This window comes from Oryzias latipes, chromosome 12, assembly GCF_053564925.1.
Source record: "Oryzias latipes strain Hd-rR chromosome 12, Olatipes_Hd-rR_3.1".
NCBI lineage: Eukaryota > Metazoa > Chordata > Actinopteri > Beloniformes > Adrianichthyidae > Oryzias > Oryzias latipes.
In genome coordinates this window covers 33,552,232-33,569,839 of record NC_136248.1, presented here as the reverse complement: position 1 = coordinate 33,569,839, position 17,608 = coordinate 33,552,232, and the positions used below count along the sequence as shown (strand labels likewise).

The 17,608-nt window shown below is 62.2% G+C and overlaps 1 protein-coding gene across 1 annotated transcript in view; it reads left to right on the top strand.

Annotated features, from left to right (window-relative positions):
* Nucleotides 1-17,374, top strand: part of LOC144996331 (uncharacterized) — a 33,591-nt gene extending 16,217 nt beyond the window's left edge. The window contains exons 3-4 of the mRNA XM_078955724.1: nucleotides 14,880-15,461; nucleotides 16,479-17,374. Coding sequence (XP_078811850.1) covers nucleotides 14,880-15,461; nucleotides 16,479-17,315 — 1,419 coding nt within the window. The 3' untranslated portion in view covers nucleotides 17,316-17,374. The remainder of the gene's footprint in view (nucleotides 1-14,879; nucleotides 15,462-16,478) is intronic.
* Nucleotides 17,375-17,608: the final 234 nt, after the last annotated feature.

Here is a 17,608-nt window from a genome sequence, read left to right as displayed (position 1 = left end):
AGTAACCGTCCGAAGGAACCTCGATCACATCGAGGTCGTGTAGCCTCGCGTAGGCGCGGAGCGAGCCCGCTCTGTGATTCGGTCCACTCTCGAACAGAAGTTCGATTGGAGTCGTGTGCGGCGGCAGGCCCCTCAGCTGCCACGATGATCCGTCGCATTCCAGAAAGCCCTGCACCCACGAGTTCCCGTGATGGCTGTTGCAAATGTGAAAGAAGGTCCCCTGCGAGCAGACCGTGACGTTGCGCCCGAACAAACCTGCCGCTATGGAGACGACGGGCAGAAACTGTTCCGGCGCTGCGTACAAGTCGCCGCACAGGGCCTTTATGTCTTTGCAGGGCCCTAGGCCTGGGGTAGAATTTCTATCGATGATTTTCGAGGCCAAGTGTACAACAACCGCGAGGGCTTCCACCGTCAGGGCAGCCGAGTCCGACTCTCGGCGTCCGTACGCGCCGACGAACATCAGCCAGAGCGCTTCCGCCAGGGTTTTGCACGGGCGCGACGCCGAGCTGCATACGGCAGGTTCTGAGCTCGGCACGGCGTCCCTGCGCGTCTTGGCGAAAGTCGTATTCCACACGTTCGTCAGGCAAGGCTTTCTCAGACTCGGAACCGAGCTCACCCCAACAAAGCCCGGCCATTCGTTCGCGTCCGCGGTTTCGCTGGGAAAAACCTTTTGGTGCGCAAAGCCGAGACTATCTGGAGAGTCCACCACCAGCAGCGTTTCCAGCGTCGACCGAGGGCAGTCACGCTGCGCGAGTGCCGCGCTCGGAACGTCTTGATCTCCGGAGGCGACCGGGGGGTCTCGAGGGGCGCTCTCAGAGCAGGTCGCTACTCGTTCCGTCCCGTCTGCAGTGCCTGGATGGCGAGCGGTCGAATCGACGTACTGGTTCCCTGGTTCCACCTCGTTTTCCCAGCAATCTGGGTCGCTCTGAACAGACATGCTCTCCAGGTCGCGCGTCGCGCAACTGAGGATAGAACCCCAGTCGTCGTCGCTCTCGCTCAGAGACAGGAGGCAGCCGTGCCAGGGGTCTGAGGCTCGAGCGTCGAGGCTCGCTGGAGGAGCCGCGACGGGCCGCTCGTCGCCGCGATCTAAGGCGCCTCTCAGACTGCTGCGAATCCCATGGGCAATGTCGCCCAGGTAGGCGTAAGGCGGGTCGTCCGGAGACGACTCCGCGTTGCCTAGGCGGGCAGCGAACCACGAGTCGCGTGCCTCGATCGTGCTCTTCACCGTACAGGGAACGACGTTTAGGGCCATGAAGAAAGGCAGCTGAGCCGTGAGCTCGGGCACGTACAGCTGTGCCGCGCGCAGCACGGTTCGAGCATCGAGCAATCCCTCAAACACGATCAGCATGGCTCTCACGATGCTGCGGTCGTTGTACCCGCGGACAGAGTAGCGGCAAGACGGGTCTGGGCCGACGTCGTCCTCTCCCCAGTCTCCTGTCGTGGCGCGTCGGTCGATCTTCAGTTCCATGGCCGCACGCAAGTGCCTGTCTGCGTCCGTTCCTCCCGGGTTGCGAGCCAGAACCTCGAGAGCGCTGGGACGAGAGTGCAGAGCGTTACCGTACACCAGCACGTACCACGCCGCAAAGTACAACAGACCCGCCACGGTGACTCTCACCGCGGACCGGCCGTCCGCCTCTACTCCTCGCCGGCCCCGCTCTACTCCTCCAAGGTGACGAGGCGCAGAGAGTCTCAACCCGCTGGCCGCGAACGATAGCGCCAGGGTGGAATTCACAAGCGAGTCGGGTAAGCTTTCCCCTTCGGCCGCGAAGCACGGCAAAACGCCTCTCGCCAAAGCCTCTTGCATCGCCTCCTTTTCGCTCTCACTCGTCAACCCTGCGCGCGTCAAGAGGTCCAGGGGGCCCTCGAAATAACGTTCGTAATGCTCGCGCTCCACAGCGACCCACCCTCCAGAGGCGGTGGGCAGAGGCGAGTCTGGTCGCACGAGGTCCTTCACCCGTCGCCATCCTCGCGCCAACGTTTCTAGCGCGTAAGCGGGACTCGGAGACGCGGGCAGAGCCAGGGCCTTGAACAGCTTGTGGCAGGACCTTGTGGGGTTGACAAACACAGGCCAGAACAAGCTGGCGTCAGCCCTGAGCGAGCTGGGTCGAGGCACTTTTAGGCTCAGACGGTCGAGAGCGCACGGCGACACTTTGGGAAAGTGAAGCGCTATGGCGGCCGCTATCGCTTCAGGATCCTGAGCCCGGGCCTCGGTGTGACTGGGGATCTCCGCCAGGGCGACCGGGGTCCCGGAACCCGAGCGACGGAATGTCCTCGGCGCAGGGAGCTCGTACAGCACTTCTCCGGCGGGGGGGACCCGCATGTCCCGCTCCTCGAGGCGATCCCTCGGGTCGAGCCCAGGAGAGACGAAGCCAGTGTTCAGCGCTGCCGTCTCAAACAGTCTGGGGTCCGGCGACACGCTCGTCGTCAGGATGCCTTCTCCCCGGGCGTCCTGATCGTCGAGGAGCATGGGGAGATGATCGTTTGCGTACAGCACCACGATCTTTTCCAAATCCAGCGAGCCGTTTCGCTCGTAGGTTTGAAACGCGACGCAGTGCGCGGCCACCGAAAAAGCCCAAGCGTACATCGCAGCAGCCCCTCCGTGCTGGCGCGTCTCGCAGGCCGGCAAATCCTCTTCTCCTTCCCCGTTCCCTCCTTCTTCTCCTCGTCTGGGGATTTCTCCTTCTCCTCCACCCCCATCTTCTGATTCTGCAAAGTTTTCCGATACGCAGCAGGCGCCCGAAAGGTCCGTCGCAGGGAACGCGGCTTGCTTCTCGAGCGGAAGGAGGGAATGAACGACCCAGCACAGTTGAATCACGGCCTCGTTGCGGACCAGCCAGTCGCGTTCCCGAGAAGCCTCGACCGCAGCGCACTCCATGAGAAATGCGCAATGGGTAAAAATCACCCGACGGCACTCGGAGCACGACAGCTCCAGCATGGAGCTTTCGCAGCGCCGCACCGCCTGCACAGCGGACCAAGGGGTGTATCCGCAGAGCCTCATCTCCCTCACAATGGCCCGAGCCACGACGCCAAGGTCCTTCGCCTCCCCCGGCTTGCAACAAGGACAAGTCGGGTGGCCCACGAACCTCATCTCACTGTCTGGCGAGCGCGGGACCTCGCGAGCGTCGTAGAACTCCTGAGCCCAGCCCGGTTTCAGTTCGTTGCAGGTGCCACAGTTCCGTTTGCGCATAACGAGCCAGTCAGATCTCAAGATCTTGTGAAGAACCGGCGCGAAAGCCACATCGACGAAAAAGGGCCCGAACATCTCGATCCCGACGGTTGCGTGTTCACCCCGCCTGAGCCACTTGCTGGCGAGGTGCAGCAGGCCATCGTCATTTTTCTGCTCGAGCACAAATCGTTTCAGGTCGGGCAGGTGAGAGCAGACGTGAGCTGCGCTTCGCAACCGGCCGAGTGCCGCCGCACACTGGTCCACCTCTGACAGCCAGGTTCCGTATTCCGCCGCGTCTCTCAGGTGGACGCTGCCACGGATCGAGGCGAGGCAGTTCCGCACCGTGTAGTAATGCGCGGTCTCGTCCCCGTCCTCCGGGTCGATGCCGCGACCGTACCTTGTCTCGTGCGACAGCACGTAGGGGACCATTCGGCCGGACGAAGCCTCCTCGAAGGTGACCGGCCTGACCGAAATGGATGCCGAGACCCCATCAGATTCCTGGTGCACTGGCTTGTACACCAGGGCCCTGCGCAGGGAGCGCGCGGAGGAGCAATGCGGACAGGGGTCATTCAGGCCGTCAGGTTCAGCGTCGACACCGCCGACCGTCAAGTAATCGCAGTCGACGTCCATGGTAAGGGGGGTGGTCGAGTTGGGCCCGCTGCCGGCCGCGTTAAGTATCTTACCGTGTCCCGTCCCACCCCCATAGGCACACCTTCAGAACGCGAAGAAGGAGCCGGCGGCCTCAAGCCGGCGCCTCGATGCTTGGGCCTCCGTGAGCTCACCGCGTGCCTTGCTCAGGCTGAGCTCCAGAGAGCCTTCGTTCCTCACGACCTTTCTCAACTGAGAGATCAGTAGGGATCTCTCGTAAAGCAGGCTCTTGACGGAGATGTCGCCGATTCCGATTAGGCTCTCGAGAACCGCCAGGTCGCTCCTGATGTCAAAGTAGGCGTCGTTCAAGTGAAAATCCCAGCTCCACATGCCGGAGCCTGCCTCGTCGAGAAGATCGCGCACGTCTTCCACGTGCCCTACGAGGACCCTGTCCCGACCTTCTGAGCTTCGAGGTCTGGCTCGGGAAAGTTCGACGTCCAGCATCCTGAGCGTCCGGGCGCAATCGTCCCCGACGCGCCTGGGCACCAGCAAAGACGCCTTGACAAGCAAGCGACCCACGTACGCTCTTGCCTCGCTCCACGGCTCGCCGTGGCTCACCCCGGGTCTGTCCCGCACGATTTCCACAAATTCCAGTGGCGTAACATCCCTGGAAATCTTTGCGCACATCCCCCTCCACACCTCCATGTATCTCACGTACAGGTCGGTGTAGCGCTCCAGGATCATCCGCAGCGCCTCGCCGTCCGTGTAGCAGGAGTTCAGCGCTTCGCACACGGTCGCCGCCGCCGACGCAGACTCTCGACAGGACTCTCCCTGCCCGGACTCCCCACGCGTGCGATCGTGAGTCCTCCTCGCGGAAAGGCGGACCATTTCTCGGACCAGGTTGTTACGGCCCAGAGCAGCTTGAACCATGAAGTGCAGGCGTTCGTCGCCCGTGTCGACCCTCAGCTCGGGATACCTCTCCAGCACGGTTCTAAAGCCCAACATGAGCTCGGACACCGTTTTCGTGTAGCAGCCCAAGGTCCGTCTGTAGCTCTCGGCAGCGGACTTGCAGTGGGCGTCGTAGGCTTCGCACTTGAGGCACCGGGCAGGCCCTTGTGGTGGATCTCCCGGACCGAGGCCTCCGTCGCTCAGAGAGTCTTCGCGCCGGCGTCTTTCCCGTCTCACGGGTACCCAGGAAATGCTGTACTCGCGTTTGTCCGCGGGTTCGCCCTCAGGTTCGCCTTCGCTGCCTTGAGAGTGCACAGACATGCTCTCTTCGCTTTCGCTGCGCCTCAGGTTCACTAAGGACCTCTCGGATGGAGAGTCCAGATCGAGCGACTCGCCTTCTGTGTACATTTCTACGTCGTCTTGTGGGAACCTTCCGGCTCTGCGCTCGCCGCGCTCCCCTCCGCTCGTCTCACGCTCCCTGCGTTCCACGCTCTCCCTCCGAGCCCTTTCCTCATACCTCCGAAACGCAGACTCCACAGCCTGGACCAGCGTTGCCTGCTGCGATCCGCTGGCATGTCCGGCGGCCCGGCTCCACGCGGAGCAGAAAGTCGCGGTCATGTCCATGGGGTAGAAGCCTTCGGGAGCAGCTCCCTCGAAGCCCGTTTGCCTCCGAAACGTTTGGGAGGGGGCCGTTCGGGGCCAATCGTCCGCATGTGTGATAAGTACATCTGCTACATCTACGCGTGCCTCTGCGCCGGCAAAGCGGAACTCTCGGACGACGAGCTGGCCTACCTGTTCGGGACACGGGGTCGAAACCTGCGAGCCCGCCTTCATCCGCAGTGGCTCGAAGGCTACCGTTTGAGGTGCCGCCACGCATACGAGCAGGAACGTCGGCGGCGCCTGCGCCAGAGCCCCCTGAGCTCCTCGTCGACGCTTTATGCGACGCGGCTGGGTGACGGTGCGCTGATCACCGCCGACGAGGATGGAAGACTGCTGAGCATCCAGCGATTCGCGGAGCCCCGTCCTCCCAGGAGGCTGCGGCCCGCAGACAGCGCATTCGCCGTGTTCAGGGAGACCCTGTCTGTGTTCTCGGACGTGGCCTTCAGGGCGCTCGCAGGCGGTGGGGCCGAGCCCGCTTTGGTGATCTCGAAGCGCTCAGAGATCGAATCGGGCGGCTCTTCCCACTGGTGGCCAGAAACGAGCGTGGGCTACGAGGTCGAGGAGAGGGACGTGAGCGGAGCCGAGGTCGTCCCGGGTATCATCTACGCTTCAGATGGCCTGTCGCTCTACCAGGTGGTGTCTTCTTGGAAGGCTCGCGTTTGCCTCGTCTTCTCGCCCGACTGCCGCGAGGAGGTTGTCCGCACGCTCTGCGCCCTTGCCTTGGGCGACTGCGGGCTGGGGACGCGGTTCGCCCTGCGGTGCGTGCTACCCGGAGAAGGCGACAGCGCGTTCGACCTGAGGGAACTGGAGCCTAAAGATCCTTGGTTCCCGGGGCCCGCGCTAGGCCCCGGCGCCAGCGGGAGGCAGGGATTTCTACGGGAACTGGACGGAACGGCGGAAAGTCGCCACGGCGCATTCTCCGGCCTTGCGGCTCTGAGGGAGGTGATCTCCACGCCACTGGCGTTCTCGGTGCTCGCCGAGAACGACCACGTCGCCGTGCTGAGGCACCTTCTCAGGGATGCTCTGGTGATCGTGCCCAAGTCGAGTCCGAACGCCAGAAGGGGCACGGGCCGCCAGGACACTGCAGGTGTGAGCAGAGGCGGGAAGACGACAGCACGGGAAACCCGGGAGGCCGAAAGCAAAAGCGAGAGCAGATTTAGGACGAGGACAGCTGCGGAAGGCCCGAGCGGACGGCTCACCGAATGGTTTCCCAGCGGGCACTCTGTGCTGGAGATCGAGACAGGCGCGCCAGGGGCGCCCCGCCTGCTGATATCCTCGCCGAAGGTCGTCCGAGGGAACTCTAGATCACCTTCTGCAAGCAGGACGCCCACGTTGCGTGTCTACAGGACCCCTCGGTACAGCGGTGTCATGCCGCAGGGCTTCAGGTCAGAGGCGTACCTCTTCGATCGGGCCGTGTGTCTGATCCCCGGGGGCATGGACGTGATCGCTCCTCCTCAGCTCGACGGCGCGAGCTGCGCGGCAGTGCTGTACGCGCTGGAAGTCTTCGCGAGGCTGGCGGGCCCAGACGTACCGACGAGCCTATGGTTCTCGGGGCCCTTGGAGTGGACAGAGGCGCGGGCACTGGTCCTTTCTTACCTACGCATGGAAAACGCGGGCTTCGAACGAGGTTCCAGGGAAAGCAGCATTCGCTTCGAGGCGAGCGACTGCTCCATTCTGTCGAAGCTCAGGCAGATCGTGTCAGAGCACGTACCTGGCACCTGTCCTCGCCTAGCGAGTCTTGGGCCGTCCGAGTCGCCCGAGCGCCCGATGCACGAGGATTTGGAGGGGGACCTGGCTCTGCTGCGGGGCACCCCGAGCAGGGCGCCGCTCTCGGACGCCAGGGGCATCAAAGAGGCAGGTCCGCCGGCCCGCGTGGATTCTCCGTCGATCTGCGAGAGGACCACGGGCCACATCGTCCTTTTCGGGAGGGGGCTCGGGCCGAGCTCTCGTTTCAAGTGGGTCACGATAGGCATACGCACGCTGGGGCCCGCCGACTTGAACATACTGAGGGTCTGCGGGGTGTTTCACTCGAGACGCGGCCGTCACAGGGCCCTCCTGAAGATTCCCGACACGCAGGGCGTGCGCCCGGGCTCCCGCGCATCAGGTGGCGCCCGTTGCACGAGGCTCACCGAGGACTTGCGCGAAATCGCCGCCTCCTCGACTATCCCGCCGCCCGACTGCTACTTTCAGCTGAATTACGCCCCGGAGACAGGGAGGGAACGTATCTGGAGCCGCTCCGGCCACGAACTGGAGCGCTTCCCGGTCACAGCAGACGCCGCGTCCAGCCTGGAACGGGCCGTGCGCAGCGATCAGGCCAGGGGTTACGAGGAGCGCAGGCTGTCGCGCATTTTCAGATCTTCCCGCCGGACGGCCGGGCGTTGCGAGCTGGAGCTGGCCGTAGACGAGCCTTTCGCTCGAGGCCCGTGTGGAGGAGAGCCCCCACACACGCGTTCGTGGCTCAGGTCGCCGGCGGCGGACCGACAGTGCCACAGCGCCATCGGGGACGGAGAGTTCTTCCCCACGGTCGAGGTGGCGAGGGCCGAGAAGGAGTCGAGCGGGAGCGTCTCGGAGGACGCCCTCTCCCATCCCCTGCGTGAATACAACCTGAACCTGGCGGCGAACGCGCGCCCTAAGCGCTTCGCGCTGGACAGGGCCGACAGGTGCCCCGGAGAGTGCGGCTCTGCGTACGAAGCCTGCCTGGATGAGGCTGTGATGCTGGGCCACTGCGCGAGAGTCCTGGCGACGAGGGGGGCAGAGAAGGACTTTGACGTGAGCGCCTGCCTGACTCGCTTCTACAGAGCCGTGCACCCTTGCGTGCCAGAGATGAGCCGGGGTGACGTGATGCTCGACTACGAGTTCGTCCTGCACGGACGGGGCCTTCTGCCCCCGGCGCACGCTCTCCTGGGCCACCTGGCCGAGAGCTGCAGACTGACCTGCCACCCGGCCTGCAAGCTGTTCACGCTGAGCAGGCACAGGGGTGCGTCTGCCTGGACCAGGGGAACGGACGCAGAGGTCCGCCACTCGCGCAGCCTCAGGGTCAACACAATCGGAGCCTTCCTCTGCTCCCGGGACCACAGGCTGGCTCCGCTCCTGGCCAGGTGCTGCGAGCCCAGACCCCTGAGCGCTTCCGAGCTCTGCCCCGGGAGCGAGCTGCTGCCTCGGGGGGATGAGGAAGACCTCCTCCTGAGGGCGTACTCTGAGACGCTGGGACCCGCGCTGGTGTTCGAGAGGGTCGAGACCTTCCCGGGCAGAGTTTCGACGAGCCTGGGGGACTGGAGCTTTCTTAGGCTGGCGAGCGAAGGGGCCTCGAGACCCGAGTCGACGGCGTCCGCCAGACGCCCCGGCATGTCCGTGATAGACGGGCACACGGTGGCGTTCGCTTCTGAGTCTCCCCTGTTCTACCTGAGGGGCAAAGGCCCATTGGTTCAGAGGCTGGAGTCCGTGGCCGTGGTCGCGGAGAACTGTTCGCTGTTCCGGACCGACGCGCTGACGAACGAAGACCCCGCGTGGCCTGCTCCCGAGCCGCTCGAGGCCAGGGCACGCATCAAGTGCCTGGACAAAGCGTCCGCCATCGACAAGATGTTCATGCGTCGGGGGCGCAGGGATCCGTTGGAGGGCTACGCCACGAGCGAGAGCTCCTGGGAAAGACTGAAGGACGCTCTGTGGACTTTTGCCAAAGTCCCGGCCGAGACCTCGCGCCCGAGCGACTGGGAGCGAGACTACCCGGTGTCCCGGAGCTCCAGGTCCGCGGGCCCGGAGGGCGCAGGGGTCGAGATCGTCAGATGGCTCTGCGGGGCTCCGCCGGAGGAGTTCACGCACCACGGCCGCCCCGGCGAGGGCCTCGGGCGTGTGGAGATGGCAGACGGGCACGCCAGGGCCCTGAACCCAAGAGAGTGGAGAGGGTTCGACGTGCTGCGATCGCGCGTTTTGACGTGCCCCTCGGAAAGAAGGTGGACCAGAGGCCTCTGCGTCGTCACGAATAGAGGCACCAGTCGGTTTCAGCGCGAATCTCGCATGCCCATCTCCAGCCTGATCGAAATAGCGGAGCCCGGAAGGTGGTACGCGAAGCCGGTTCCCGAGGACGACGGCCGCGAGCCGGAGGCCGACGGCGAAGAGGAGCTCGAGAGCTGGAGCTTTCGGGCCGAGGTGAGCTCGGCCGGAGAGTTCGCCGACTCGCTCGCGAGAGCCATGCTCTCGGGGAACACTCACGCAGAGCTGGAGATCAGATGCTCGAGACGCGGTCTGTACGGTTACCTGCAGCGCGCGGTGGCTTGGTTCGCGGGAGCCACGGGCCCCTTCAGGAGTCGCGCCGTAACTGTGTACACCCCGGAGGCAGACTCGCAGACTTTCGCCTGTCGCTGGACCCACGCGCTGCCGAGGGACTTGGACGTGCTGAGGAGCAGAAGGACGGGGTACCTGGTGTCACGTCCGGACGGCCCGCGGGAGGACGATGCTATCGCGCTTCTGGTCGAAAGGTCCAAAGGGGTCATACCGGTGAGACACTCTGGCAACTTGGTGCTGCATTCCGAGCCCAGGACCCTAAGGGCCGCAGCGATACGGGGCGATCCCGGCCTGCACGTGCTCGTCAGCGCACCCGAGGACGCCGAACCATCGGAGGAGCAGCAGGAGACTCTGCGAATGCGCAACAAAGATTCGCTCATGGCCTTCTGCGAAATGAACGGAGTGCCTGGGGGGATACGAGGCCCCGAGACCTGGAAGGACCCCTCGCCGTGGTCAAAGAGACAGCCAGGATCGTTTTGCTCAAAGGTGGCCGAGCTGAAGTTCAGGTGGGAGTCGGGAACCGAAGCGCCGCTTGAAGCGCCAGCTCGAGGACCTTGCGAATGGCTTCCCCGTCTACGTTCGAGCCCTCCGAGATGGCAGAGGAGCCCAGACGGTCGACTCGTGCTCAAGCGAGACAGGTTTTGGCATTCGGTGGACACAAAGGCGTCGCTCGTCGAGATGAGGCGCCGAGCTGCCTCCCTGACGCTCAATGCAGAGGCGGGAAATGCACAGGTGCAGACCGAGAGAGCTGAAAACGATGAAGACGAACGGGTAGAAGAGGAGGAGGATGAAGAAGAAGAAGAAGAAGACCAAGATCTAGAAGGGGTAGCTGTGGATGAAGGAGAAGAAGGAGACCCTGCGGTACCAACGCCCGCGCCCCTGAGAGTAAAGTGCGACTTTCGAGAGAGAGGCCTTTCGAGTATCCTCACGTTGAACTCTCGACTGGAAATCGAATTGGTTCCAGACGTCCCTGCCGTGGAGGGCCACGTTTTTTTCGCACCCGCTCCCAACCCGGCCTGGAAAAGGCATTTCGATCTGACGGAAAGAGGCAAGCTCGTACGCTATTACAGACCCTGTTCGTTTTCACCCCTGACGTATCACGTTCACACCGTTTTGACGTTCGGCTGCGGCCTCAGGCCAGTGTTTGAGCACGGATCGGCAGACCCGGCGGGGGATAAGATCTTGGACCTGGCCCTTTGCGCTCTGGCGCTGGGCGACGTGCTATCGACGGACGCGCCCCCGGGACGGTTCGGTGTCACGCTGGTGGTGCGCGGAGGCAGAGGGGAGATGCTGAAGCGCGCCCGAGAGCTCTCCCGTTGCGTGATCGTGACGAAGGCAGGGGCCTACGAGTTCGAAGAACTGCCCGAGAGATTGGACCGCGAGTTGGCCGCATCGCCGTCCTCGTCGAGCTACGGGGCGCGACCCGTCTACGGCGAACCCAGGCGGTTCCTCTCAGAGAGCGGAGCGGCCACGTTCGCTCAACTAACAACCCTCTGGCCTCAGGCGGGGCTCAGGTCAGACGTGAAGCACCCGTCGTGTTCGGGGGACCCGCGATGGATAGGACTCATGGTTTGTCTGGCCGAGTGGCAAGGTCACCGGCTCGTCGCGAACGCGCTGGTTCCGGGCGCCCTGGAAGCCCTGATGGCTCCAGAGATGAAGCGAGAGCCGTGACGGCTCGGAGGTCCGTGGCCGAGCTGTACGACAGAGCCTGTGCGGCGCGCCTGCTGGGCCACGCGGACGCAACGCTGCTAGAATTCGCGAGGACTTTCTCCGAGCCCCGCACGGCCGCCTCGACCCCAGCGGACCCGGGCGGAGAGCGAGTGAACGAGTTCACCCTGTGGCTCGCGGTGCGAGGCATAGAAGAAGGAGAAGCCATCGCCAGGCGGCCGGGCCAACCCCTCACGTTCTCCGAAGCCCTGGAGGTGTACGCGAGGCTGAGCAGGGAGTTCGGCACAATCTCGACCGAAGAGTCGTTGCTCGCGCTGGACTCTCTCAGGGACTTTTTCGCGTTGGTGCTGCGCTACCCAATGATTCCGAGGCTGGTCGCAGACACCAAGGAGTGCCCTGAGTGCTATTTCGAAACCGACATTACCCTGGACACTTGGGAAGAAACCAGGAGAATGTTTTCCTGCTGCCACTTCACGCTGAGGCACGAGGGCGCGGAGCCCCCCGTCGACCCGGACTCTGCCGCGTCGGCCGCGCTGGACTTGGCCAACAGCGAAGGCTTCGGGGAGGTGGCCGGGGCCAGGCCGAGCGGAGGCGCGTTTCCCGGGACGGAGCGGCCCGCGGAAGGTACGGGTGGTGGCCCGAGGTCCGTGAGGTTCCTCGAGCAGCTGGAGTCGATCAAGCGGCGGGACGAGATGGACAAACAGATAGCCCTAGGGAAAGAAGTGGTTCATCAGCTCCGATCGTACGTGCGCACGCTGGAGGAGCTGGAAGCCCCGAGGTACCTGAGCACCCATCCCGTGCGCTGGCTGCACCGCTTTTACGGTTCGCTGAACAGGAGCCGAGAAAGGGCCAGGCTCCTGGCGACGCGTTGCCCCGACCCGGCGAGGGAGGACTATCGCACGCGAGCGGGCCTCGAGGTGGAGCAGCTCAAGCTGTCTTTGGCCTCCGTTGCCTCAACGGGTACCAATGACAAACTGCTCTCATACGTGTGCATGGCCTCGCTGGACCCTGTCCGCAGATACACGGACAGGTACAACGGGACGGCCGAGAGGATCGTTCTGTTCAAGCACCTGGTGGCGTCGGGGCTGTCGGTGGAGACCTCGTGGAGCCTGGTGAGGAGCGTGTCTCGGGTAGCGAAGGTTCCGCTGATCGGAGCGACTTTGAGCGAGGGAGTGGACAGACAGCTAAAACACACGACAAGACCCACGCCCTATAACAGAAAGATCGCTTCTCTGGTCTGGCTGTTCGCTCACATCACATCGTACTGCACACTGCGCAAGCTTCCTCATGGATACGTGCTCATGGGAGACTCGCCCGAGGAACTGTCTCGGGACGGGATCTACGTGTTTGATGACGACCACGTTGGATTCAGGCTGTCTGCGAGAGGACAAAGAGGATCGGACTCGGCCCAACCCGTGGCCTCAGCCCACGTGCCCTTCGAGCGCATCGCGGAACTGCTTGCGATGCGAGATCGCGTTTGTGAGATTTTTCGCCGATAGGCTGGCGAGGGCCAACCCAGAAAGCTCGTACGACGCTTTGGTGCGATTCGGACACGCGCCGTTGACCGCCCTGGTCAACCTCCAGTGGAAGAGGGAGGCGCTGCAGAAGCTCAAATCGGATCGTGCTCTGCGATTCTTAGAGCTGCCTCTGGAGAGCGCGGCCCTACGGGAGCAGGACGCGTCCGGCCACGTGGAGACGAGAGAGGCGAAACGCGCGAGGCGCAAAGGGGTGGAATGGAAGAGACCTCTGTGCTCCAAGCGAAAGAAAGGGAGGAAACTGAAAGAGAAGAGATATGGGGATGTCTAAGGCCCTCCTGTGTCTTTGTGCTGCTGTGGAACGTGTGCGAGTTGCTGGTTCTATGTTTGTTGTTTTGTTTTGTTTTTTGTTTCGTTGTCTTTCGTTTCATCGTTTTTTTGTATCATTGGGGTGACATGGTTGGGAAAATAAAGCCGATACACCAAACCTGAATTTGAACAAGCGCTGTTTTGTTTTTTTTTCCGTTCTTTTCTTAAGGGGGGATGAAGGGGTAGAAAAGATGGCAAGGCATGCAAACCAACACATCAGACACATTTTTGTTGGAGATTTTATTGAAGGTAGCGTAGGTACAACACAGCAGAGAAACAACAGCCTCGAGGTACAATGTTCAGCGTGAGATGCGAAGACATCGGACGAAAGGTAGCATGTCGTCATCCCACGCGGATTTATCTGGATCGCTGCGACGAGGGCGACTCGTCGCTCACGCGGATTCTCTTCTCCTCGACCCTGCCTCTGTGGACCTCGTAAAAGCCCGCCGGAGAGGGCATCCTCCTTTTGCCTCGGGAGCGGCATCGGAGCGCGTTTCCATTTTCTCCGAGCGAGGCTCGGACTGGCTCGCGGCCCTTACTGTGGCCGGGAGGCATTTCAGCTCGCTGCTCTGACCCGATAGAGAAACGTAGTCGTCCAAGGCGGCCCTCACGACCAGTGGCAGGAGTCTACCCGGGTCGGCGTCGGCGAGCGCTCTCTGAAACTGAGGCCGTTTCACGTGCAGGTGGACGTTGGTAGAGAGCATGGACCACTGGTTGTGCCTGGCGAGGGTCTTGTCGAAAAACATGAGCACCAGGGTCCTGTTGTCGAACATTTCGCTCAGCACGGCGAGTTTTAAGTAAGGGAAGAAGCAAAGAGAGGCCATGATCACCAGAGTGTAAAAGCCGTCTCTCCTCGAGTGCTTGTCGCTTTGCTTGTTCACCATTTTCTTCACGAAGCGCTTGATCCTAGCTTCGGGTGAGCAGAAAAGGGTGGACACGGCGGCTGCGCTTTTGAGAGCGGCGTCCCTCACGGTTCCCAGATCTCCTAGGTCCGCTCGGACCCGCTCGCCGACGGTCCGGAACTCGATACAGCCCGCGAGCCTGAACACTCGAGAGGTCCATCGGCAGCGCTGCGACGGGACTTGACCCTCTCCGCGCTCAACGGTCCGGTACTCGTCTGCAAATTCCCGCGTGAGGATGGTGGAGAAAAGTGCAATCATGGCCGGCAGGCAGGATTTCAGCACCCGCGCCGATACGCCGCACTGGTCTTCGACCCACGGACCTCCGCGAGGTCCGCCCGTCCGCGGGTCAACTTCCAATGCTCCGTAGCCCACCGTCGCCTCCGTTCCATAGTACCAGGGCCCCCTGAAGTCAGGGTCCTCCCTGCGAAATGCGGCTAGCCCCACCACGGGGCAGGAAAATTCCCCCGACGCCGAGGCGTAAGAAACTCGGGCGGCCATAGCCCGCACGAGGGCGCAGTCGAATCCCGAGCACGAGTGCTTGCTGAGGTGCGCTGAGCATACGTAACAGCCCGGGATGTATCGGTCGTCAAAAGCGCATTCCTCCTCCACGCAGTGGCTCACCCACTGCGGATCGTCTATTAATTCTGAAGGCCAGCGGTCCATCGGCGCTTCCCTTAGCGTCTCTCGATTCTCCTCCTCTCCCTTCGTATTTCCCTTAGCGTCTCTCGATTCTCCTCCTCTCCCTTCGTATTTCCTTTCTCTGTGTTCTTCTCCTTTCCCTTTTCTTTGTTCCTTATCAATTTTTATTGCCTCTCTTCACAGGCGAGCAGGGGACAGAGCGCCGACCTCATCCTGGTGGACGAAGTAGGCTTCGTGAATTCCAAGGTGCTTCTGGCCGTCCTGCCCAACATCGCGTTCAGAGGACGGAAACAGGTTCACATCACCAGCCACGTCAACAACACGCCTTGGCTGAACAAGGTCGCGGACATCCGCGACGACCGGGGAGGCCCCGCTTACCACGTGGTGTCTCAGAGTTTCAAATGCGCATACCACGAAAGGGATCCGGGGCTCACCTGCTGCTGCCTCGGCGTCTACTGCCCGCAACACATTTCGGTGGACGGGCAGCTCAAGGAGCTCATGAACATGGTCTCACCCAAGGGTTTCGAGAGCGAGGTCACAGGCAGCAGCAGCACTTCGTCCGAGGACATCAAGACCGACACCACAGTCCCGTTCGAGGCTTCCGTCATCAACAGGTTCCTGTCCAACAACTGTTGGGCCCTGGAAGACGTGGCCCGATCGATCGTGACCAAGGCTTACTTGTGTCTGGACCCAACCTTCGGGGGAGGTTCCAGGTCCTGCGCCGGAGTGTGTTGCGCCGTGGAGATCGCTGGAGGCAAGCTAGTGGTAGGTCTCCCGCCCACGATCGGCGCCTTCCTCCTCTGTCCCCCCTAAACCGGACACCAGAAGATCTCTAAAAACGTACCCGTAATCGGGAGCCGGCCCGGGAAGAGCTCGCTCCTGGGGCCCGGGCTTCACGTCCATCAGGGTGCAGATGTACGCGCTCACGCGGTTCTCGTCCTGCACGCTGAGGGAGGTCTCCGCGTCTGGCACGGAGCACGAGATGAGCTCCAGGGCCTGTTCCCAGACCCCGCACTCGCAACTCCCCACGCTATGCCCCGACAGCTCCATCAGCCAGCCCGTAATGGCGAGCGCCACCACCGTGTGCAGAGAGGCCACGTTCCGGGAGCTGGCCTTTACCAGGGCCAGGTACTTTAGGGGCCCGCCGCGCACAGACTCTGCAGAGGCGAAGGCAGAGAGAACCATCTCCTCGTGCCCACGCCACTCATGCTGGCTCATGCAATCGTGCACAAAACGTCTCGGCACGCTGTTTCCGAGGGCAAGGGTCACTGCCTCCGAAAGCTCCACGGGGACGCGCGGGGCCGAAGCCAGAGCTTCTCGTCCCGAGTGCTCGTTCCTCGAACTCAGCACGTAATGAGAGACGAGCGAGTCTGTCACCAGTATCCTCGCGGGCGAGAACGACACCACCTGACTGTACGCCGTCCTCAGTTGCCCGATGTCCATCTCGACGAACAGGTCCATGTTGCGGCGGAACGAAGCGAGGGCTACCATGAACTCGTACCGGGAGAGTAGCAGCTCCCACGGCATGCTCATCAGGCTCAAGAGTTGTCTTCGAGCCCTGCGGCACGCGGGGCAGAAAGACATGTTGACAAAGCGTAACCTTAGTCTTATTCGAAGGGTGATATTGCAACAAGTGATGATGATGATGATAATGATGATGATGATGATGATGATGATTAAGAAGCTGAATGTGATCGTGTTGAGCGCCCAGCGGTTTCCTATGTGCAATTCGTTTCTCGCCACAAAGTACCTAAACCCGCTTTCTCCCCCGTCTCTTTGCAGATCATGTCACTGGACGAGCTGGAGATACGTGACCTAGATCAAGTCACCAGGGTGTACGCGGCCCTATTGAGCGCTCACGTCAGGCTGCTCAAAGTCCTTTTGCCCTCAGCGCACTGGAAAGAGGTGCCGGTGGTTGTGGTGTTTGAGCAAAACACCTACGTGAATGCGCTGGCCGACCTGAAGGAGCTGCTCGAACACGCTCTGGCACGCGCTGGCTTCAGGGTGCTCTTTTACAGCAAGTGGTCCCAGGTCAACTCCAGGTACATGCTGGGGAAACACGTCAGTGCCAAGACCAAACTGGCCATGGTGCTCAGCACCGTGTCCGCCATAGAGAGGGACGATCTGGGCTACTGTGAGTGCGTCATGTCCCTCGGCTGGGCCGTGCTGGCCGAGGCTGTGGGGAAGGGCAGAGCCGTGGAAGCCACCCTGGGCGTCTCTCGGGGCGCCGGCTCCAGCACGAGAACCGGCTCCTCCATGGCCGTGCACATGTACAGGAGGTCGAGGAGCGGTATCAATTTGGCCACGGACGCGACCGCTCGAGCTCTGGAGATCCGAGACACCATCTCCCTACCCGACAGCAGGTTGGCCGACAGGTTGCACGCAGAGCACGGGAAGCGGCTCTTGGGCAAACTGAGGGAGGAAATGGCTGCCGTCTCGATCAAGGAGTCAGCCAAGGGCGGCGGGGGGACCGTGGTCACCGGAGGCAAAAAGTCCAAGGCGGGCGAATACACCAGGGACGACGTGCTCTCCGCGTTTCTGCTCCTTTGCCACACAAGAGACGAGATTCACGGGGGAGAGAGCTCCGTGAGAATATGCGGAGAGGTTCATTGTACGTGAAATGCAGCTGTGTTTTGTTTTGTTTCACCTCAATAAAATGAAAAGGGAAAAGGCTCAAACGCTTGCTGTTGCCGGTGGTCACGTTTCTTTATTTCATTTTATGTCCCCCATTTCAAACTCCCGGCGTTAGGGTTTCGAACCCATGCTCCCCCTAAACCTTTCACTGCACGAGCGTCGGGAGCTCTCGACAAACCCAAGCACACTGGTTATCAGATAGCAGAACCTTTATTGAGTCTCATAAGATAAAGATGGTAGCGAAAATGTGAACAGACACACACACAGCAAGCAGAACT